Raw genomic sequence first — 24739 nt, 5'->3', positions numbered from 1 at the left:
TTGATAATTGTCCACTGTTAACTACCTTTGCTTAAGGCATATGAATCACAGGTTAACTTTGATTGTATCTTTCTTTTCATTTGTTCAGACTAGTTTCAGGGAATTTGGGGAGGCAGGTTTGAGTGGGTACACTTAGGGTATATAGTGAAGTGAAGTCGCTCAGTCGTGTCCAGCTCTTTGCGACCCCATAGACTGCAGCCTACCAGGCTCCTCTGTCCATGGGATTTTCCAGGCAATAGTACTGGAGTGGATTGCCATTATATATAAGGTTTTCACAAAAACTGGTCGGGGTCCTTGGCTAAGAGGAGACTCTGCCTTGGGCCTGCCGGTATAATAAACTGCACTCTGCTATCTGCATTGTCCTTCTGAGTGAGTTTGTTTCCTGGAACGTGGGGCTACAACATTGTGAGGATAAATTTTGGTATCAGACAACATATATCCATTGAGCATTTCTAATAGAAGGGTGGATTCAAGGATTGTTCTACCTTTAAGGAGTTTACCAACATAGACTTGAAAATAACAATGAAAGAAACTGCATGCGGTAAGATTTCACTAAAGACACTAAGAGCCAAAGGAGATCAGGGAATAAATACAGCTTTGTGGCTGCCAAGATCTGAGAGGAGGTGGGTCTCAAGCTAGACCTAGGAAGGACTGAGGAAGCCAAAGAGAGGAGGGCAGGGCATGAGGAGAAAGAGGAGAACTAACATAGGAAATAGCATGAGAAAGGGCAGCCACACATGGGGTGCGTGCTATCCCCCACAATGCCAACAAAGGGAGCCTTGACCGATGGATCAACTGGCTGCTATTTCTAATGAAAGAGAATTTAAATAAGCAGAAATATAAGTTTCTACTTTGAGATATTACTACCTTCCTCCGCCAAAACTTCAGAGAAGTTTATCTTCTCTCAGAGTTCAGTGTGTTGTAAACATTAAAAACAAACAAACAAAACCCCAAACTGGTAGATTTCAGAAATTATGCTAAACTGAGAAATAGTCTTTGTTATTCTGATCTGAATTATTATCTATCTTAAACTGTCCATTGTAAAATCTGTTAGTATAATAGTTTGAAAACTCTCATTTTGCTTTTCATATAAATCTTATTGTCTATTATGTCCTGCAACTATTAATAGCTTTATCTACATTTATAATAAGTACATTGTTCTTTGTCATTTCTAGTTGAATATAGAAAATAGATTAATATGAATTATTAATAGATTATTTAGTACAAATTTAGTAAATAGATGTTCACATTGTACATTGTGATCATTCTGAAATAAAAAAGGGGACTTATTTAATAAAAACAGAAATTAGAGAGTATAAATATATTTTCTTAAAGGTATATATATACACTCATTTATATAGTTTCTGATATCACACTACTTGTGATTATAGTTCACAGTGGTGAAGTGGAGCTAAGAGAAATTAACAGGTATTAAAACTATTTAGCAGCTAACTAAGGAAGAGTAGCTTGTTACTTATTGTAAATTGTGTTACATATATGATGTGTGTTTTAAAGATATATGTATCTTATTACAGTCTACATATCAATAATGATTTTTTTCTGGTAAAAAGATTTTTATTATGGAAAAATTAAAACATATGCAACAGTAGAGAGAGCAGTATAATGAAACCCCATATATCTATCACCCCACCTAAAAAATTATAAACATATAGACAATCTAGTTTAATTTATGACCCCTTTATTCCCCACTTCCAGCTCTCAGAACTAGTTTTAAACAATGTCCAAACATCATATGACTCTCTTCATAAACATATCAACTATCAAGATTATTCAACATAGGAAATATTGATGTATTTTATAGATACAAATGCTATAATCTTTAAAGTTATTTAATATTGGGTGTTAACTGTAAATATCTGTTTAAACTCATGGCTATCATTATTCATCATATCAGGTAATGGATTAACCAGACAGGTTCAGATTTAGTCAGCTAGTATTCCAAATTGTTCCTGGTGTTGTCAAAAGAGCAGGACTGTCCGAATGCTGTTAATAATAATAAAACAACAATCAGTATAATTTTCATGGTAAATTTCACCAAAATCCACAAATAATTTTTTTTTTTATTTCAAGATTGGGTTTAATATTTCTGTATAGATACCTACTTCACTAAGCCTAATTTATTTTATCTTGTCACCTACTTCCATTCATGACATTACTAATATTTCATATGGTGTTAGTAACCTGGGGAAAAATTGGAGACCCTCACTTGACTCTGGGCAAAGTTCTTGTTGGCCACTGGTGTTATAGAGAAGTAGAGCACTCCACTACAGTGGAGACTGTAGTGTGATTTTTGTCTTGGGGTAACTGTTCTTGGCTCTCCTGTAGCTTAGAGGAAACTGGGCATCAAAAAAAATTAGTGGTTGATGTGTTGGAATGCTGCTTTCAGAGAATTCAAAGATTTCTACTCCTTCAATATATGCAATCTTCTCCTGGACCTTACTGTTGGAGATGTGAAATCCCTGGCATCAGCAGGTTGCCAGCATACATACTGTTTTCACCCAGGACCTGGAGCTACACCTTCCGATGGAAGGAAGGAGAACTTCTGTGGCCTTTCCGCACCATAAATCAGGGTCACTGCACCTTAAGAGGCCAACTGGGTGCTGTGTTCCCTCCACTACCTTGCTACCATGCAGTTAGTATGGCAGGAGGGTCTAACCTCAATTGTACTTCCTGTTCCTGTATGGTATCAGCATACCTGGATGTATCAGCATCCCTGGGGAGGCCCATCCTCTGCCTTCTGTTTTGCCACCTTTCTAGCTGTGTGGGCAGTCAACTGGTTTTCTTGGTGAGCCGGGGGAAGCCAGAGACCTCATTCAGGTGGTCTACCCCTCAGCCTCCATTCTCCACTGATTACCAGGCCTACATGGTATAGTGTGGGAGTCTTGCCCAGGTATTGGTAAAGTAGTGCAACATTTTCCATTTGGCTGCTACTTAGTAGTCCTTGTGGATATATGCCATGACTGAGAAAAAGAGTGCTGGAGGAGCTATGAATGCCAGTAAGGCTCTAAAGTGGAAGTGAAAGTTGCTCAGTCATGTCCGACTCTTTGCAACCCCATGGACTGTAGCCTGCAAGGCTCCTCTGTCCATGGAATTCTCCAGGCCACAATACTGGAGTGAATAACTGTTCTCTTCTCCAGGGGATCTTCCCAACCCAGGGATCAAACCCATGTCTCCCACATTGCAGGCAGATTCTTTACCATCTGAGTCACTAGAGAAGCCCAGTAAGGTCCTAAATCCTAATCCAACTCCTAATGTGATGAATACTACTTACAGGGTTATTGAGATTGTACAAGATATTGTGGGGCTTACACACTAAATTACTTTGTGTAGATTAAAGAATGCTTATTTTTCCTTTTTTTTTTTTATTCTCTAGAAAATCTTCACTTTGCAATAGCTAGGAAGTAAAGCAACTTTATATCTGTATGGATTAGTTTCAGGTTAGCTCCTAACCACTGTTAGGATCTCAGAGAAAGACTGAGTGAAGTCAAGATATTAGGAAAAGTGTGGACAGGGAGAGACCTTGTAAAAAGGAAGGAAGGAGAGCCCAGAAAGAGCAGCGAGTGGGATGGGACTCATGAGAAGGAACAGAATGCAGATAGTCATAAACCAAACTCAAGGATCCCTGGGGGGGTGGGGGGGTGGCTCAGACAGAGCCCACACGTTCCACCTCTGTGCTTTTGTCATTCACTGGACTTCTGCTCATGGATTTCTTTTGCAGAAAGAGCTCTGCAACTTTAAAATAGAGGTCTAAAAGCAAGGGCTATGACAGAGAGTTATGGTTGTCAGTGCCCACAGATAATTAGAGACATTTGGGAAAAGAACTACCTCTGCCTAACTCTTAAAACATCACCATGTGTGCAACGTTACAGCCCCATTGTAGGCATGATTTTCTGGCAGAATCTACTGCCTCCTGGAAGAGCAGAGGCCTTTGCCCACCTGAAGAACTTGTCTGACCTTGATGTCTCTCTCCCCGGGCTTGCCATTACTCTTGATACAGAAGATGTCTTATGCGGCCAATTCAGTATAGCTCAGGGGTGTCCAGGTCTCTGCCTTTGACGTAGTTTGATGTATTTCTTGTAGTATTCTGGATTCAGATCTTCATCCATAGGCTCCTTCTGTGAGTGTTTTTACAGGACTGGACAGCTGCATGTCCAACGTGAAGGCCTCAGGGTAGAGGTATATACACTTTTATCCACTTGATATTGAATCACATGCTTGGTAACTGAACTGTAGGGAACTCGGCCATCCACGTGCTCAAGCTGCTCTGTGATCTTGGGAATTTCTTGTTGCCTCATTTCAGTCAGATAAGCACATCTTGTGTAGACTTTTTACTTTTCCTCCATCAGCTGAGTTTTTGGAGGGAACTCAAATCTCTCATAGTCTTGATCATACCACTGCTTGTACATATAGGTCTCCCTATCATCCTCTGCCATCAGGGCATCAGAATCCATGCCCCCCTCTAAGGCCTAGTTTTCTGACAGAACTTTCTAGACCTTTACTTTGCTGTAAATGTGTGAAAAGCTACATGTCCTCACATTTGCCTACTAGGAACAGCTCCAGGAGGTCTGATGTGATATCATCTAGGTACTGTCTGCATTGAATGCACTTCAGAGGGTGGGTCTTGGAGGACACCACTGTTTTAGTTTGAGCTGTTTTTTCTTTTTCTCAGTTGGGTCTTTGGATGTAGTTTTGCATCTCTTCTCCTCTCTGCTGGCACTTTAATCTTGGACTTCCAGTTTCCAGAATTTTTCATCCTTATCTTTGTAATGAGAAACTTGTGATTTTACTTTTGCAGGTTATTTTCCTTCATGTCTCTGGCAGCTAGAGTCTTTGGGTTGTCTTTTGTGTTTCTTCCCATCTTTCTCATCTCCTTTATCCATTTCAGTCTGAACTTCTGGTTCTGTGTGGTTCCTCCTTAGATTTCTGTTTAGGTATTGGTTCTTTGCTTGACTTCTAAATCTCTTCATCTCTTTGTTCTTCCATTTCCAAGTGTGTTTATGGGTTTTACTCTTTCTGGTTCTTCTGCAGCGAGTGGTCTAGCAACTGGTTCTCTGGATGTGACTTTATGTCTTTTTCCCTCTTGGTTTTTTTCTTCTTCATTGACAAAACTGTCCAATTTTGGTCTTTCAATTTCTTCCTCAGGTCTCCTTGTGAAATGAGATGTGATGGTGGTCTGCCTGTTAGTTTGCCTTATAATCCTGGGTGGGCCCTAAAGTTTGTTTCTCATCAGACTTGCTTTTTCTCAGTATACAAAGTTTAGAAACAAGTTTGGGGGACTCGTTTTCCTCTGCTGTTCTAATTCTGCAGTCTTTACCACTTGTTTTCTAGACATCCATTCATTTTGCAACTGAAAGCCTGAGCTCTGTTCTCCAAGGACAGATGTTTATATAAAAAGGTTTTGATTTTACCCAAGTAGCCCTCCACTGATAATTCTTCTTTATATAATTTACATAGTCACATAACTGCTTCTGTATTTCTGTTTGCAGAAATTGATGCAAGAGATCCAGTTTCTTCTTCACACATTCCTTTTCTGTTAAGCTATCTGAAAGCACAGGGAGTCTGCTCTCAAACTGCAAAGAAAATTATCTTCACCTCACTCAGCAGGGATGATTTCCTTTCTTTTTATTGACATTCCTTTTGATATGTTGCAGTGAACACATTTGCAAATTAGGAAGTTCATATAGTACAGGTTTCTTCCCCAGGAAATATCCTGAGTCTTCACACTGTGGACCTATTTTCTTCTTTTGCAACCTTTATTCTCCGCTTCAGATTCCTGTCATTTAACTGTATGGTTTTCCCCTGCCTCTTTTGTGATATATTTTCTTTTTGTTGCCTTTTTGCATTTTCTCTATTCAATACTGTCCCTGGTGTTTTGTCCTGTGCTCCCGTTGACCAATGCTGTGGTTATTTTAACCAAAATCATTGATCCTAGTCTTGCTCCCCAGTTACTAGGGATCCCATAATTGGGACAATTTTATAAATCAGTTCTTAGGGTCTATGCCAGGAGAGCACAATATAGCTGAAATTGTAGACTGAATTACTTACAGGATACCCATGACAAACCTAGAAAATGAGAAAGTTGGGACATCCTTGAAGTATTGGACATCTGCCCCCCCCCCCGTGCTCACATTTTCATGGTTTTCATTTGAATCTGATAATGAAGGGCCTGGAGTGGCCCTTCTATGTCGATTGCAGACCACAGTGATTCTAGATCCAGGGCAATAATGTACCAAAGGAACCTGACATTATAATCTAGAAATCACTCTCTCTCCAGAGTAGCCCCAACTGAGTTAAAAATTGTTTACGAAGGGGAAAATGTGTGTCAGTTTATACTATCACTCTATTTTGGAACAGGGTATGGAAATCAACTCTGAATATTCATTAGAAGGACTGATGCTGAAGCTGAAGCTCCAATACTTTGGCCACGAAGAGCTGACTCATTGGAAAAGACCTTGATGCTGGGAAAGATTGAGGGCAGGAAGTGGGCGACAGAGGATGAGGTTGTTAGATGGCGTCCCTGTTCAGCAGACATAACTTTGAGCAAAGAGAGAGTGAATTAGTGAAAGAGAGAGAAGATAGTGAGAGACAGTGAAAGACTGTCTGGGAGATAGTGAAAGATAAGGGAAGTCTAGTGTGGTGCAGTCCATGGAGTCGCAAAGAATCAGACATGACTTAATGTACTCCATGTATATTATGGAGATAGAGTAGGAAGCTTTTCTTTTTTCCAAATGGCCACTATTTAATCCTTTAAGGGTTTTGAGTACTTCTGATAATGTGGAAGTGTCAGAAAAGAAAAACTGGTTAGTTTTCAACATCAAATGAAAATAGAATCATTGTAAAGATTTTTCAGACTGCTCACTCATCTGGTAATTTACCTTTTTCCTTGGTACATTAGGTCAAATGCCTCATTGACTTTGTCAAAAGGTAGGGTATGGGAGACCAATGCATCCAAATCCAATTTCTTATTCTTGTAGTCAGCAGCCAGCTTTGGAACAGAAGTGACACTTTTCCAACCTGTAATTGCCCAAAATGTCAAATAAACACATGGGTCTTGACATGAAGGGATAGTTTAACCAGTGTTTGTCAAATGAACGAAATTTTTAGGTCAGATATAGGTTGTTTCAAATAGATTATCCTCCTGCCATCTTTAATTTTTTTGTGTGTGTGTTTTAATCTATTAAATTTTTTCTTCAAGAGAAAAATTCAAGATTATTTTCTATTTCTAGGTAAGAAATTATCTGTTTGATCCAAGTCTACCTTTTGTTCCCCTATGTTGGTGTATTTTAATATAAATTGAATTTCAATTTGCAAATTACAGTTATCCTTCTATAAAAATTCTGTTTACTTTCAAGTAACCAATAGAATAAATAGCTTTCATGTAGTCTTCAGATATGTTCTAGGCACTCAATATTTTTAAAAAATATTTTTTCTTTCCTTTCAGTAACCTTCATTATGATAATTTGAGTACTACTATGAAGAAAAAAGAAAACAAAAACTGACCACCAAAGCTTGTTCCAGTTAGAGTACGGCCCATTAATAGCTCCATTGCAGAAACATTCAATCCATTGTCATTAAGGTTTACTCCAATGATAGTGCATACTCCCCAGCCTACTGTTACACTGTCCAGGGCTGCTCTCTGGAAGGTCAAACAAAAAAAGATTAGCTGAGTAGGTAGAAAAGTAGAACATGAACTGCAATGTGGGTGTGTTCAATGCTTCAGGGAAAATTTACACAACTCTGCATTATGACCTTATGGTCATAATATAGATTGAGACTTGCACTTATGTTCTGTTTCAGATAGCACATCCAATAAAATTCTGAACATCATCAAAAATGATATTTAAACAAAACAAAACATATTTTACTCTGTTTAATACCGCAGTAATGCTGAACCTATAGTGTATTTCATTGTATGTCAAGAAAAATACACATACACGAAGTTAAGGAAAGATCTATAGATGATCTTGTAAACTCAAATCAACAAGTTTTTGACCATCTACAATGGAACATGCAAAGATATTTGCAATTCCAGAGGCTTAGGATCCAAATTAAGGCATGAAGAGAGAGTGAATAAGTAAATATGAGGCATATACTGTAACTTAATAGATCTCAATGTAGGATAAATTAAAAGAAATGCTATTGAAAACAGAAGACAAAACAGTTAAACAGAAAATGACAGTGGCTGCTGCTCATCAAACATTTCATCTGCTTCCCTATAGTTTTTAGCTCTCCTGTGGTTACATAGAGTCATATGACTAGTGCTGGGCTACTGGCCAGAGTGATGTGTGCCATTTCCTGGCCAAAATGAAAAAGCCAGTGGGCATCCTGCCAGCTATCCCTTTAGCTCTAACAACCAAGAGAACCTCGTGTTGAGACTGTAAAGCCGTAAATTAGAACTTCCTTCATTGCTTAGTCACCATATGGAAAACAGGGACCCAGAGGATTTGCACTGATCTTTGCATGATAGAAGAAAAAATATTGTTGTCTTAAGCCACTGCAGGTTTGGAGTTAATGTGAAATGCCAAGATTGAAAACATAAATAAGTTTAAGAAAAATATAAACTTATGGATGGCCATTCCACATAGAAGCCCTGTGGTATAGTCGAACATTTAAAAATCTTTTGAGACTAGTATTATAGAAGAAAAGTATAAGATGCTTTTGAAGTGTGGTGTTGGAGAAGACTCCTGAGAGTCCATTGGACTGCAGGGAGCTCCAACCAGTCCATTCTCAAGGAGATCAGCCCTGGATTTCTTTGGAAGGAATGATGCTAAAGGTGAAACTCCAGTACTTTGGCCACCACATGCAAAGAGTTGACTCATTGGAAGACTCTGATGCTGGGAAGGATTGAGGGCAGGAGGGGAAGGGGATGACAGAGGATGAGATGGCTGGATGGCATCACTGACTCGATGGACGTGAATCTGAGTGAACTCTGGGAGTTGGTGATGGACAGGGAGGCCTGGCGTGCTGTGATTCATGGGGTCGCAAAGACTTGGACACGACTGAGCGACTGAACTGAACTGAACCCCATATCCTTTGCCATGCATACTCAGTCACTTCAGTCATGTCTGACTCTCTGCGACCCCATGGACCATGGCCCGCCAGGCTCCTCCGTCTGTGGGAGTCTCCAGGCAAGAATACTGGAGTGGGTTGCCATTTCCTTCTCCAGTGATAAAGTATGAAGTGAGTGAAGTGAGTAAAGTGAAGTCGCTCAGTCGTGTCCGACTCTTTGTGACCCCATGGATTGTAGCCTACCAGGCTCCTCCGTCCATGGGATTTTCCAGGCAAGAGTACTGGAGTGGGGTGCCATTTTCTTCTCCTTTGCCATAGTACGTAGTCAACTTGATTCTCACTTGTCAAGGTGACTTTTACTTCTACAGAAGTTCCACTAGAAATACTGTTCCTTTTCATCACTGATCACTATATGAAAGAAGCAGTCTGAAGTACAGTATACTCTCACCCTCTTCTCTCGCTGTCTCTGTCTGTCTTACTAGGGATAGAAAATGACCTAGAACTTTTAGAATGTGTTTTGAAATCTTTATTTGAATATGTGTTTATTTATATTTTTTAAAATTTCAAACATTTCTAAATAGCAACTATTTTACTTTCTACACTTCTTGTATGGCAGAAGCATTTTTGTTTAATGCATATTGTACAGAAGAACCCACAAAGAGAGGAAAACAACACAGGTACTGCTTGTTACCTTAAGGGAGCTGCTTAGATTATTCCCATTTTGGGTTTGGCTGTGCCATGTGGCTTAGGGATCTTAGTTCACTGGCCAGGGATTGAACCTGTGCCCTCTGCAGTGACAGTGTGGAGTCTTAACCACTGGACTGCCAAGGAACCCTCCCCTTTATTTTAAAATTTAATGTCTTTCCTATTGCCCTTTTCTCCATTTCTGAGCTTTTCTCCAAGCAGGGAATTGACCTGCATAAATATGACTTAGTTAAATGGGTATTATATGCAAATACAGGGTTTTATTTAGTAGCCTCTGATAACTTTTGATGAGAATTATTTTTAATTGTCAAAATCATATAAAATTTCCATTACTGTAAATTTCTAATTGTTTTGTTGGGTTTCTTAGGCTGCTTTATAGCATTAGAAATCATCAGAATGAAGTTCATACCCATTACTGGAATGTCTTCTACAACCTAGAAATTTAGCTTTCCTTTCCCTTGATGGAAGGGTAGGCAGCTCATTTTTTGTGGTTAAATAAACCTATCTTTTTTAATTTGGATTCTCTAGTGTGATTCTGATCCATAATTTAAAATACATTTCTTGGTATAATAAATAAGATAATAATGGAACCTGAAAGATTTAGGTCAGTGGTTCTCAGCTTGAGAAACTTGTAAAAAATATTAGTACCTTGGTCCCCAGTGCATAAGAATATCCAAGTATGGGTCTATTCGTTGACACTGAAAAACAACTCCCCAGATACTTCTAAAGTATAGCCAGTATTGAGAATCTCTGTACTAGAAAAATAAGGTTAAATGGGCTGAATTTCAGTGTTTGTGAAACATGTGAGCTGTGGGAAGTGGAGGAATGGATGTGGCACATTGCAGTCCTCAGGTTCCAAGGACAATTTAAAAAGTAGAGCCTGAAGCTTTGGATGCAGAGGAGCAGTGCAGGACAAGGAGCCCTCCCTGCATGAATTTCAAATAGCATTTATTGAGTTCTTCCCAGGTGGTGCAGTGGTAAAGAATCTGTCTGCCAATGCAGAATACAGGGGTCAGGAAGATCTTCTAGATGAGAAAATTGCAACCCTCTCCAATATTCTTGCCTAGATAATCCCATGGACAGAGGAGCATGGTGGGCTATAGTCTGTGGGGTCACAAAGAGTCAGACAGGACTGAGCAACTGAGCACATATGTGCATACGCTTAGTATCGGCCAGATCTTTTCTTAAGCAGTCACACCATTTGCAGTGAAACCATTCTGAGAGGCAAGACCCAGGAAGGGCAGCCTATTGCTCTCAGCAGCTCTTCCCAATTTCCATTCTCTCCTGGGGAAGACATGTCAGGTGAGAACTGAGGAGAAGAATCAGCAAAGCCTGCTCCTGGGAGACTGAAGTACAGAATTGCATTCTTTATCGCCTCCCAGTGCTCAGTTGTGTCTGCCTCTTTGAGACCCCTGGTATTCAGATGGTAAAGAATCTGCCTGCAGTGTGGAGACCCAGGATCAATCCCTGGGTTGGGAAGATCCCCTGGAGAAGGGAAAGCTGACCCACTCCAGTATTCTTGCCTGGGAAATTCCATGGACAGAGGAGCCTGGTGGGCTACAGTCCATGGGGTCACAAAGAGTCAAACACGACTGAGTGACTAAGATACACACACACTTTGCAACCCTTTTGACTATAGCCCACCAGGCTCCTCTGTCCACGGGATTTCCCAGGCAAGAATACTGGAGTGGGTTGCCATTTCCTTCTCCGGGGATTAAACCCTCGACTCTTGTGTCTCCTGCATTGGTAGGTAGGTTCTTTACCACTAGTGCCACCTGGAAAGCCTCTCCTTAGAGGAGAGTTTTAGGAGCCAGGCTGAGTGAAGGTGCAAATAAAAAGGAATAGTGTCATAACTATTAATGTTCAGAGTTCTCACTAATGAAATAAGACTCCATATGCAGAAAATTTAGTTGATGATTTCTCTAGTCATCTTGTTAAAAAAAAAAAGCAAAACTCTTCCTAATGGTGTCTTTGAACAAATATGCATTAGGGGAGTATTTGCTGGAGACTAAGGCTGCACACTCTGGAGGCTAACTAATCCCTGTATCATTGCCTGTTGGCTCTTTATCCCATCTTTTGGAGCAGAACAGACAGGAGTAGAGGTGTGGATTTGCAATCATGCAGTTTCTCAGGACCCTGCACTTAGAAGGGCCCTCCTTTCCTGTCCTGAGAGGAGAAGAAATCTGAATGAATCAAAATTGTAGTGTTTAGGAAAAAAGGATTTAGATTTAATTTTGCAGCTTGTTGATTTTTTAATTGAAAAATTTACACATAATTTGGACCTAATTCTGCTGCTGTTGCTAAGTCGCTTCAGTCGTGTCCGACTCTGTGCGACCCCGTGGACTGCAGCCCACCAGGCTCCCCTGTCCCTTGGATTCTCCAGGCAAGATTCTGCAGCCGGTTTATTTAGATCTGATGGACAGAATTGGCTTGTTTGCAGGTTGCTAACCTCTCCTGGCTGTACTTTAATGTGAGAGTGGATACCTTTGGCTGTTAGGAGGGACACCAGTCACCCTCTCTATTCCCTCTTCTAGGACTGCCTTTTCTTTTTCCCTTACTTCTCATAGGCATAATTCTTTTCTAAAGTTTTAATTTCTAAGTTTTCTCTTAATGTTTTTGCTGAATTTCATGTGAAAGAATAAACAAATGTTAATAACACATTAAGTAGTAATTAGCAATATAACAAATAAAAATTAATTATATGTTATGTAACATAATAGCATCTAATATATTAATAAGTATTGCTTATATAAAGTTAACATATATACATAAATATTAATATTGAATATAAACATATTAATATATTTTCGATGTTAATTATGTCAATAAGCAATATTTAATTATATCCTATAATAAAAAATACATACCATGATTTTAGCTCCTCCTACACACTCAAAGGCAAAGTCCACACCTCCACTGGTCATTTCAACGATGACCTCTTGAATGGGTTTGTCTAGGTCTTTAGGATTGAGGCAGTCAGTGGCTCCAAGGGCTTTGGCCTTTGTAAGCTTCTCACTATTGATGTCAATAGCTATGATTCGGGAAGCTCCTGATGCTTTACAACCCATCACAGCAGAGAGACCGACACCTCCTAGGCCAAAGATGGCACAGGTAGAACCAGGTGTGACCTGCAGGCAAGAACATTATAAATTAACTTTTCAAGCAGCTGGTCCCATTTTTGAAAAAGGGACAGAGTGAAGTGGGAGCAAAACAGGGGACAGAGTTAAGTGGGGGCAGGGACAGATACACTGAAGCCTGTCTGTTGTGAAGCTAAATGATATAGCTGAATGGGGGAAATTTGCCAATGTGAAAATGTATGAATCACTGGCTAAATTTGAAGAAACATTTGAAGGCTATTAGAATTAGAATTATCAGCTCATAATTCTACAAACCCAAGTGAAAATCGTTTCTCTTGTCTTCCTTTTCCCTTTAGTGTTATGAGAACAAAAACTGAAGCCCACACATTTTAAAGGGCTTATTGGTCTCTTTTTAAAATAGATCTTCCCTGGTGGCTCAGACGGTAAAGCGTCTGCCTACAATGAAGGAGACCTGAGTTCAATCCCTGGGTTGGGAATATCTCCTGGAGAAGGAAACGGCAACCTATTCCAGTATTCTTGCCTGGAAAATCCCATGGACGGAGGAGCCTGGTAGGCTACAGCCCATGGGGTTGCAAAGAGTTGGACATGACTGAGCAACTTCACTTTAAATAGATCACAAGCCCCAATGTTCATTGCAGCACTATTTACATATGGATATATGTATATGTATAACTGAATCATTTCGCTGTACACCTGAAACTAACACAACATTGTAAATCAACTATATTGCATTATAAAATAAAAAATTAAATTTAAATAAGATATAGATCAAAAAAAGTCAGAAGTAATTTGACATCTGTATTTCTGATAGGTCTTTTTTGGTTTTTTGGGATTAATGTTGTGATTCATTTTGAATGACCAATAATATGCCTCTAAATGTGAATTAACATGATCATCCCAAATCATCAGTTCATTCAAATGGAACAAAGAAGGTATGTCTTTGCATGGTATTGAAGGATTTTTATTATCTTGGTCCGATACCTTTCAACATCTCCATAATAATCCCAGTACTACAACTACAGCCAAATGTTGCGGTTTTCTTTCCCCATGTCTTAGTTCGTGCTGTTCCCTCAGCTTGATGTGCTTTTCACCTTATTTCCTTTAGTTAAAATATAACCTGTATGTCTAGACCTAACTTAAATCACACTCTACCCTTGAAATGTTTCTTGATTCTACAATTAGAAATTAGTACCCATCTTTTTGCTTTTTCTGTATCATATAATTTAAAATTAGTTTTGAATGATTTTGTGTGTGTGCACATGGACTAAAGTCTTTGAGGGCATATAATCTTTCATACTGATATCAAGGAGTCTTCTGTATGTTTTGTCTTTAGTAAATGTTTGTTACATTGAATTCAACAGAAACATAATATGTGAGATGGCAAGGAAAGCTGCTGTAACTGGAATATGCTATTTTGTAGAGTGGTATAGTGGGAAAAATACTATACAGAGATATGATCAATTAATATTTTCCAGTGGTGATAAGAAACTGTTAGAATTAAAAGCATAAACCCAAGAGAAAGAGAAAATGTGTCCAGGAAAAGTCCTTGATATATTCTAATTTGAAAACAAAACCATTAAGGAAAGAGAGACTATTTTACTTTAGTTTATGTGTCATACTCTGGAGGAGGCAATGGCACCCCACTGCAGTACTCTTGCCTGAAAAATCCCATGGACGGAGGAGCCTGGTAGGCTGCAGTCCATGGGGTTGCAAAGAGTTGGACATGACTGAGGGACTACATTTTCACTTTTTGCTTTCATGCATTGGAGAAGGAAATGGCAACCCACTCCAGTGTTCTTGCCTTGAGATTCCCAGGGACAGGGGAGCCTGGTGGGCTGCCATCTATGGGGTCACACAGAGTCAGACACGACTGAAGTGACTTAGCAGCAGCAGCAGCAGCAGACATGCATACACTGGCTTTTGCCACTGAGGGAAAAAGAATATAATATATTGCAAATATTCAGAATACTGTTCCATACATACTATGTAATCTTTACTATGATACTGTGGTATGAGTTTACTATATTTCCAAGTGTATTTCTCCAAATGTATTTCTCTGCTGGTGATGCTGTTATAAATTTCACCAGTAAGTCTAATTGGAAGTAGACATGCATTTTTCTCATTGAAGCAATGTTGTACACAGTTGTTGTGCATAGCTTACAACAGTGCATAAACTGAATACACTGTACCCATTGTGTTATACAACTGGACACTTGTGTGTAAAAGTGTCTTTAATTGCAGTTCGGGGTTGGGGGTGTCATTATAAAGTATTGTTTGTTTTTTTGTTTGTGTTAGTCACTTAGTCATGTCCGACTCTATACAACCCCATCGACTGTCGCCCACCAGTCTTCTCTATCCATGGGATTCTCCAGGCAAAAATATTGGAGTGGACTGCCATGCCCTCCTCCCAGGGATCTTCCCAACCCAGGGATTGAAGCTCAGTCTCCTGAATTGCAGGTGAACTCTTTACCATCTGAGCCACAAGGGAAGGTTATAAGGTATAACCCCACTTAAAAATAGAGCTTTAAATAGTGTGTGATTATCTATCTACAGACAACAATCTTAGGACATTTTTATGCTTTCAAAGATCTCTATGAAATGTAATTAATTTGGCAATAAAGGATGCAAACAGATTGAAAAGAACAAGTTCTGGTGATGCTGGGGGAATGGTCCTTAATAAATAATCAGAGTTATTGCATCACTTTTCTTCTCAGAGGTAATTAAAAATTATTAAAGCTCTTGCCTTTTGTCTAGATTACTGACAATTCACTTCTTTTTACTTGCTCCTATGAAATTTATTTCTCTTTTTTGAGTATCTCATGAGGTGGATTAGCTGTTCTTCAGCACCAGGAAGAACAGATTCTGGGAATTTAGGTAAGCTTTGACTAGATTTAAAAGAAAATTATGGCTGAATCTCAAGGGTTAATATCCCTGAAGAAAGACTACAGTGGTAGAAAGTGATAGTCAACATGGAGTCCAGAAAAGGGCAGGGTGAAAAGGTAGCCATGGTGGTGGTGGTGCTGGTGATTATAGCAAAGAACAGTAATTCTTTCCTGTGTCTCCAGTGTTATCTAGAGGAAAATATGCCTTAACTGCCAGGGTCACATCAGCTCTTAACTCCTCTCAACTAACAATGCCCTTCCTGTAGGAGCCTTCAGATTATAGTTTGACTTCCCATATAGTCTTAAATTTTTGCTAATGAATAAATGAATGAATGAATTTTTAGAAAGAGATAATATACCAAGAGCCAAGAATAGCATCCCTAACTGCTTGACTGATACAATTCTCAACAAAAAGTTGTATCTTGATATTTTGGCTACTAGATCAGCCTTTTATTTTGGTTAGGCTGACTTCATTTTCTTGACACTGAACAACTCTATGTAATCTTATAAAAAAGAATAGTTTGGATTGCAAAGCTGAGGACCAAGCCTCACCATGATTACATATGAACCTGGCTCTATTCATTCACTTGCTGAAAACTTTCCAAGCTCATACTATGTGCCAGGCACAAGGCTAGGCTCCGGAGCCATCACAATGAACAAGAGAGAATTCTTATCCTTATGGAGCAAATCATCTAATAAGGAGAAATAAGTGGGAAATATCTCCATAGTGTGATAAAAAGGAAGAAAGGGATAAATACAGATACTTTAGGGGAAACTGTGAGGGATGCCCAATGCACGCCTGGGAGGATGGAGTAGGTTTCCAACGGGAAGTGACAAATAAATGGAGTCAGACAGAAGAAGTGGGGGAGCTTTCCAGGCAGTGTTGGTGGGAGCCAGATGTGAAAAGTCTAGAGGCCACATTTAGAACCCAGAGCCTGGGGGTCAGGCCCAGAGGAACAGCAAGCCATGAAAGGAAATAGAAAGAATGACTAGCATATTGAAGGAAAAGGGGAATAATTAAAAGGGAATGAAATCTCCAGATTTTGTTGTTTAGAAAGACCACTCTGGTTGCATTTTGCAGTTTAGAGTTAAGGGATAAAGATTGATGTCAAGGAGATTCAAATAAAGAGGTCACCAGTATTCTTGCCTGGGAAATCGCACAGACAGAGGAGCCTTGTGGGCTACAATCCATGGGGTTGCAAAGAGCTGGACACAACTTAGCAACTGAGCATGCAAAATCCTGCAGAAGTGGTAGAGTGGGGTTTGAACCTACATGTGCCTGACTCTGGCAGCTCTGTGCTTTCTCTCAGCCTCCTGAAGCTCACAATGAGGCCCTTGAAATAGGCAGAGAGTGAGCGCTAGTGGACGGATGGAGAGAGGGAGAAAGGGTAACTAAGGACAGGACAAGAAAGATGGATAGTGTGCTCAGATCTGCCCATGGGGGTGCACTTGGAGGCAAGGGGGTGGGTTCACCTATCCAGGTTGCTGCATGGGGACAGTGAGGGCGGCCTGGGGACCAGCTTCTCAGGTGGCACCAGAGGGAGGAGGAAGTGGGAGTGGATGGAAGGGGAGCCTTTGCTTGCAGGCAGGCAGTACAAATTAAAAAAAAAAAAAGAAAGAAAAGGAAAAAAAGGAGGTCGTTTGAAGCATCCAAGTGATAGTGATATCTCTCTAGTCTGTCAGTTGAAGAGCTTTGTAAAAGCTTCTAAATTCTAACATGGAATTTCAGGGACGCATCTTGCCACCATCAGGGCTGCCATCTGAGACCCTGCCTTGAAGCCACAAAGGAGCAAAGTGAGACGAATTACTACATTCGAGAGAGAGGAAACGGCAACCCACTCCAGTATTCTTGCATGGAGAATCCCATGGACAGAGGAGCCTGGCTACAGTCCACGGGGTCGCAAAGGTCGGACATGACTGAGCGACTTCACTTTCTTTCACTTTCACTTTCTAATCTGCTGCATCAGGGAGAAACTAGGTGGCTATATGGGTGTAGTTTCTGTTGTCTCTTGACTGGATCTGCTGTCCCGGGACAAGGGACATATTTAGGGGACATGTTTAAGCAGACTGTACTTAAATCAGGGATACTCAATAATCTAACATACTAGTAAAGGAAAGGAAATGAACATGAACTGGGTGCCAGCTATATGCTAGCCTCTGGGCCAGGTGCCTTGCATATGTAATATGATTTAATTATCCCCAGAACTATTTGTAGTAGATAATACAGTAGAGAGAGAGAAGTGGAGAGGTTAAATATCTTGCCTAGAGTCACCAAGGTAATAAATGACAGAGCCAGTTTTTGAAGATAAATCTGGCTGCTTTATCATGCTGCCTCCCAGTAACATCTATCTTACCCAGCCTGGTGATTAACCATTTTACCTTGGCATTGTTGATGACAGCTCCATAGCCAGTTGAAAATCCACATCCAAGCAGACAAACTCTCTCTAAATTGGCATCGTTTTCTAGTTTGGCAAGGTTGACATCTGAGACCACAGTGTATTGACTGAAGGTACTGGTCCCCATGAAATGGTAAATTGCTTTTCCTTTGCAGGTAAACCTGCTAGTTCCATCTTCCATTAATTTTTGATCACTCAAAGGGTTTTTTAAATTCCTAGGGAAAAAAAGATACAAAAAAGGGAAAGTTGATGGACAACTGATTACTTTCCTGAAAAAAAAGTACTCCCTGATGCAAGCACCTACCCTCCCCACTTTGGACTATTTTCAAGTAAATCTCAGACGTCACTGTTTCATCTGTAAATATTTCAGTATGTGTCTCTAAAAGAGTCTTTTAATTCTACAGATTTCATTTGGTTGGTATGTCTCTTATTTCTTTTGATTTATAGGTTCTCACCCTACCTCTTGTTTGTTCCCCTGCAGTTTTTTTGTTGAACAAATAGTTATTTGTTCTACAGAATTTTCTTGAATCTAGATTTTTCTGATTATGTTCCTGTAATCTGGTTTAACATATTTCTCCATCACTGTATTTCCCCTAAACTAGTATTTTTGATTTAAATGCTTGATCTGATTCAAATGTTACGTTTTTGTAGGAATATTGCTAAAATAGTGTAGTGTATTTTCACCTGGAGGCATAGCTTATGAGATAGTTTATCTCTTTGTGATGCTGGAAAGAACTGATGGTCATTGTCAAAATCTGTTATTTCATTAGAGGTTTGCAAAAGAGTCTATTCATTTTTTTAATATCTGCAACAACCCTGTGAAGTAGGTATTATTATTGCCTCCTCTTTATAGATGAGTAAATTGAGGCACAGTATGGGCAGAAGAGCCTGGAGGGCTACGGTCCATTGAGTCGCAGAGTCCAACATGGCTGTAGCCACTGAGCATGCATGCATGCATAGATATAAGTAGTAAAATTTTAGCTTCTGAAATAACTAGTTTCAATTAGCATTAAAGATAAATATTTCGTTTCTATAGTCTAAGTAAAAAAATAAGGCAATTAAGATTTTTGACTCCGGATCCAGACTGCCTAGGTTCAAAATCTAGCTCCAATCTGTGTGGCCTTGGAATAAATTATTGTGACGCATTGCATTTCTCTCTCATCCTCTGTAGAAGTGAGAGGGTAACAGGCAGGTAAGGAACTGAAAATCAGTCTGGGATGCCATCAGGTATACCCCTGATGCATCTCCACCCCACCTCGGTGGTAGAACCGGGAGGTATGAGTATGGTGCCTGTGTCAGTAAGGGACAGACTAAGTCAGACCAGGGAAGGAAAGCTTCGGTGGAAAGTCTGTCTACATCCCCATCTAGAGCAGGGAGGGACGCCTCCAGTAGAAAGATGGCGCTGGTCACTTTTTTTCTCTCTTACAGATGGGAGCTAACAATTCCAGCCTCACTCCTTTGAACTGTATCCTGAAAAACTGGGATAGATTTGATCCTTAGAGCTTAAAGACGGTATGCCTGATCTTTCTATGTGATACTGCATGGCCACAGTATCCACTGGAGGAAGGGAAACGGTGGCCAGTTGGAGGGTCTCTTAATTATAATACTATTTTACAATTAGACCAGTTCTGTAGAAAACAAGGGAAATGGGTAGAAGTAGCATATATGTTGACCTTTTTCTCTGCAAGACATGCCAGACTTATGTCCTAAGGGTATGGATTTGGGTATGAAACCTTCAGCTCCCTCCTGTCCTCCTACTTTGCCCCCGTACCCGGGGCTCCAAACTGAAAGTCAGGCCCCGCCTCCCACCCAGAAGGGTTGCCTCAGTAAAAACCCAAACTGAGATTCAAACTGCCCAAGTAGAGGTCCAAACAACCCCTGTCTCATTATGACCTCAGACTACGCTGGTTTCAAAGAAACTCAGACAGTTGAAGTAAGAGAAGCTCAGACAGCTGTAAGGCGAGTGCAGAGAAAAACAGTGAGCTGGGCAGTCAGGCAAGAAAAAGGAAATTTATTAGAGGGAAAAGAGAGAGTGACTGGCTCTTAAGGAGAACCAGTGTTCTCCATTTCTGACGGAGTCCTTCTTATACCCCACCAATGAAAAATTCTCTGAAGGGATGGTCACATAGCCAGAGGTCTGGAATCTGGTGGTCTTGCAGCTTTGAGAAGATAAGTGCCAGTGAGATAACAGGATGCCATTTGGGCAATTTGGTCAGTCTCACAGATCACTGTGATTTTATTTTTCGTTTTCAAGGTTGACATAATGAGCCATCTTATCAATGAGACCCCATGTGGGCCCTATCATTCCAGCCTTTTTGATTTAGGATAAGGGCCAAAGGTCAATCTTCTGTAACTGCTTCCTGCAGGACAGGGGCATCATGGGGGTAAGATAAGACATTGTGGGTATAAGATAATAAAAGGCTGGAATGCAGGTCAAGGGGATTTGTGTGGGGTCGAAGTTTTTGATAACCTGAGTGAGTTAGAAGTAGCTCATGGATAGTTCAGTTGGTGAAGGCTTGTAAGCGGTCCTGCCACTGTAAGAGTTACCCTGGGCTCCGTAGAGGTAATGAGAGTCAGGGCCTGGGGCCCTGGGCACCTTCAGTCTTCAGTGGCAAGTCTGTGGAAGCTGGGCAGAGCTGGGTCGGAGGACTTCTGCTTGGAACCAGGAGGGGAATATCCGGATCCCTGGAGGTGGATTTGGGCAGTTGATCTTCTAATGTCTCATTATGCCACAGCTGGGACATGGACCTGGAGGGGGCCTTGGCTTTAGGCATGAGCACGTCCAGTGGCCTTCTTTGCCGCATGTGAAGCAGGGTCCAGGTGGCTTCCTTTCTTTGTTGGTTGATGGCGGCTTGGAGCCATGTAGGGCAAGGGCTAAAAGGTGGCATTTGGCCTGATCTCTTTGGGCCTTCTCTAGCTTTGTCTATTCTTCCCGGTTATTGAAAATCTTAAAGGCTAAATTCAAAAGGTCTCATTGAGGGATTTGAGGGCCTTCTGCCTTTTGAGTATCTAGGGACGACTGGGAGATAAAATGGATATTAAGGACAATGGTGCCCTCTGCTGAAAGTGAAAGTGAAGTCGCTCAGTCGTGTACGACTCTTTGCGACCCGTGGACTGTAGCCCACCAAGCTCCTCCATCCATGGGATTCTCCAGGCAAGAATACTGGAGTGGGTTGCCATTTCCTTCTCCAGGGGATCTTCCCGACCCAGGGATTGAACCCAGGTCTCCCACATTGCAGGCAGATGCTTTAACCTCTGCACCACCAGGGAAGCCCTCAAATGTAAAAATCCAAGTACTAACATCAAAGATTTCAAGGGAGGAAAGGAATCCAGGTTGAAAGAAGAAGGGAGAGGAGGCGGGAGAGGGGGGGCAAAAGGGGTGGCCTTACAGACATCTCCTGCCACCTACAGATGCCCAAGAATTATGGGACTTTTCCCTGGGCCTCCAGAGAAGGGAGGACTGGAAATCAGCCCTACCAGAAATCAGACCAGACCAGAACCAGAATTCGAGTTCTCTGCCAAGAGGAAGTGATCAGTCTCCAATCCTCAGCTCAGGCTGAGGGCCCTTTGACCAGATTCCTGTGTCCAGGACCAGGGGACTAGAAAAACAGGGAAGGATAGGAAGGGTTAAGGAGAGGAAAGAGAGAGGGAAGGAGAGAGAGGTCAATAAAGTCTCTTGTTCCTTACTGGTCAGGGCACTCTGGCCAGTTGTCCGCGTCAGGAGGAGACCAGGGACAAAAGGGTCCCAGTTGCAGCTGCTGGGTCTGGTCCATTGGCAGGCAAGCTGGCTCCTGAGTACCCTGAGTGGTCAGGACGTCAGTCTCAGTGAAGAAGAATCTCACCAGAGTTGCCATTTGTTGCAGGAAGGCAGACCTCTTCCAGAGCCAAAACTGGGCTCTTGTCTAACACTCGGAAATGAATTGTCCAAGGAGACACATGTGCTGACAAAGCAAGAGATTTTATTGGGAAAGGGCACCTGGTGGAGAGCAGTAGGATAAGGAAACCCAGGAGAACCACTCTGCCGCGTGGTTCCCAATGTTGGGTTTTACCATCTGAACCACCAGGGAAGCCCTCTGCTGCACTGGGATCTAATTTTGTATATTTTTGTAGTGCTTCTGTTAACCTGGCTAGAAATTTGCTGGGTTTTCGTCTAGCCCTTGAGTTATTTCCTGGAGCTTATCAAAGTTGATGGCTTTATGCCCTGCCTTTTGAAGGCCCACAATGAGACAAGCAACCATGTGATTATGGGCTGCTAGTCCATGTCTCCCTGCCTGATAATCCCAGTTGGGATCTTCTCAGAGGACAGCTGTTGCCCCTACAAGCTTAGTTTCTGTCCTGTGTATCTCATCAGCATGCACCTGAGAGGCTTGGCATACTCATTCTTTCTCTTCTGGGAGAAGAGTGGAGGAAAGTATGATGTAAATATCATGCCAGGTTAAGTCATAAGACTGGGTAAGACACTTGAATTCTTTTAGATAATATCCAGGTATAAGGAGAAGGAGCCAAGATGCTTTCAATCTGAGACAGATCATGAGGGAGAATGGGACATGAATCTTAACAATACCTTCTGCTCCAGCTACTTCCCCTGAAGGGAGGAGTGGAGCAGGGGAAGGAGTGGGGTCCTGCGGTGAAGTTTCCTGTTTTGAAGTTGTTCAGGACTGGCTATGGGGAGGGGATCTAGGGAGGTCTGGGTAAAGCCATAGGACCCTCAGGGTAGAGGGTGGGGCTGAGATCTCAAAGCTTATTACAGCCAAAGGCTGGGGAGGGGAGTTGGGAGCTGCCTTCAGAAAGATTGGGCTTCCTTCTTGGCTCAGAGGTTAAAGCATCTGCCCTCCAATGTGGGAGACCTGGGTTCGATCCCTGGGTTGGGAAGACCCCCTGGAGAAGGAAATGGCAACCCACTCCAGTATTCTTGCCTGGAAAATCCCATGGACAGAGGAGCCTGGTGGGCTACAGACCACAGGGTCGCAAAGAGGGTGCCCACCACAGTCCACGGGGTGCAAAGAGTCGGACACGACTGAGTGACTTCACCTTCAGAAAGATGGAGGGAGGAAGGGATGTAAGATGGAGGCTGTGGAACTGGATCTGGAGCGGCTGCAAGGGGATTGGGAGCGATAGGGGGTAGTTTGTGGTCAGAAGGGTCAAAGGAAGAAGAAGAAAAGTCTGAACATGAATTGGGAGACATTGTATTCGGAGGATGTGGCCCAGAGTAGGCTGAGTATTTGAGAAATAGAACAGGATTCACAGAGAGAGGGTTGAGAGTGGAGAGTGAAGAAAGCCTGAACATAAGGGATTTCTAACCACTTGCCATTGCGGCAGCAGATGTTTATCAAGGTCCCATAGAGTATTATAATTGAAAGTGAAAGTGAAATTGCTCAGTCGTGTCCGACTCTTTGTGACCCCATGGGCTGCAGCCTACGAGGCCCCTCCGTCCATGGATTTTCCAGGCAAGAGTCCTGGAGTGGGTTGCCATTTCCTTCTCCAGGGGATCTTCCCAACCCAGGGATTGAACCCAGGTCTCCCGCACTGCAGGCAGACGCTTTACCGTCTGAGCCACCAAGGCAACTCTCAATTATAATTGAGAGTTCTGTTTTCTGGTCATTGTGGTCCACTGGAGAAGGGAATGGCAAATCACCTCAGTATTCTTGCCTTGAGAACCCCATGAACAGTATGAAAAGGCAAAATGATAGGATACTGAAAGAGGAACTCCCCAGGTCAGTAGATGCCCAGTACGCTACTGGAGATCAGTGGAGAAATAACTCCAGAAAGAATGAAGGGATGGAGCCAAAGCAAAAACAATACCCAGCTCTGGATGTGACTTAGCAAGGTGTGATGCTGTAAAGAGCAATATTGCATAGGAACTTGGAATGTCAGGTCCATGAATCAAGGCAAATTGGAAGTGGTCAAGCAGGAGATGGCAAGAGTGAACGTCGACATTCTAGAAATCACTGAACTAAAATGGACTGGAATGAGTGAATTTAACTCAGATGACCATTATATCTACTACTGCAGGCAGGAATCCCTCAGAAGAAATGGAGTAGCCATCATGGTCAACAGAAGAGTCCAAAATACAGTACTTGGATGCAATCTCAAAAACGACAGAATGATCTGTTTGTGTCCAAGGCAAACCATTCAATATCATGGTAATCCAAGTCTATGCCCTAACCAGTAATGCTGAAGAAGCTGAAGTTGAACGGTTCTATGAAGACCTACAAGACCTTTTAGAACTAACACCCAAAAAAGATGTCCTTTTCATTATAGGGGACTGGAATGCAAAAGTAGGAAGTCAAGAAACACCTGGAGTAACAGGCAAATTTGGCCTTGGAATGCAGAATGAAGCAGGGCAAAGACTAATAGAGTTTTGCCAAGAAAATGCACTGGTCATAGCAAACACCCTCTTCCAACAACACAAGAGAAGACTCTACACATGGACATCACCATATGATCAACACCGAAATCATACTAATTATATTCTCTGCAGCCAAAGATGGAGAAGCTCTAGACAGTCAACAAAAATAAGACTGGGAGCTGACTGTGGCTCAGATCATGAACTCCTTACTGTCAAATTCAGACTGAAATTAAAGAAAGTAGGGAAAACCGCTAGACCATTCAGGTATGACCTAAATCA

The 24739-nt window shown here is 41.5% G+C and overlaps 1 protein-coding gene across 1 annotated transcript in view; it reads right to left on the bottom strand.

Annotated features, from left to right (window-relative positions):
• Positions 1-1553: 1553 nt before the first annotated feature.
• LOC120862284 (alcohol dehydrogenase class-2 isozyme 2-like) overlaps positions 1554-24739 on the bottom strand; it is a 40011-nt gene continuing 16825 nt past the window's right edge. The window contains exons 4-9 of the mRNA XM_040238383.1: positions 20775-20962; positions 18095-18430; positions 12603-12863; positions 7522-7657; positions 6897-7035; positions 1554-2004 (exon numbers count right to left, since the gene is read on the bottom strand). Of these exons, the coding sequence (XP_040094317.1) occupies positions 1980-2004; positions 6897-7035; positions 7522-7657; positions 12603-12863; positions 18095-18430; positions 20775-20962 (1085 nt within the window). The 3' untranslated portion in view covers positions 1554-1979. The remainder of the gene's footprint in view (positions 2005-6896; positions 7036-7521; positions 7658-12602; positions 12864-18094; positions 18431-20774; positions 20963-24739) is intronic.

Source organism: Oryx dammah, unplaced genomic scaffold (assembly GCF_014754425.2).
Source record: "Oryx dammah isolate SB20612 unplaced genomic scaffold, SCBI_Odam_1.1 HiC_scaffold_3, whole genome shotgun sequence".
Lineage (NCBI taxonomy): Eukaryota > Metazoa > Chordata > Mammalia > Artiodactyla > Bovidae > Oryx > Oryx dammah.
Note: the sequence above shows the minus strand (reverse complement) of the source record. Positions and strands in the feature narration are given on the sequence as shown.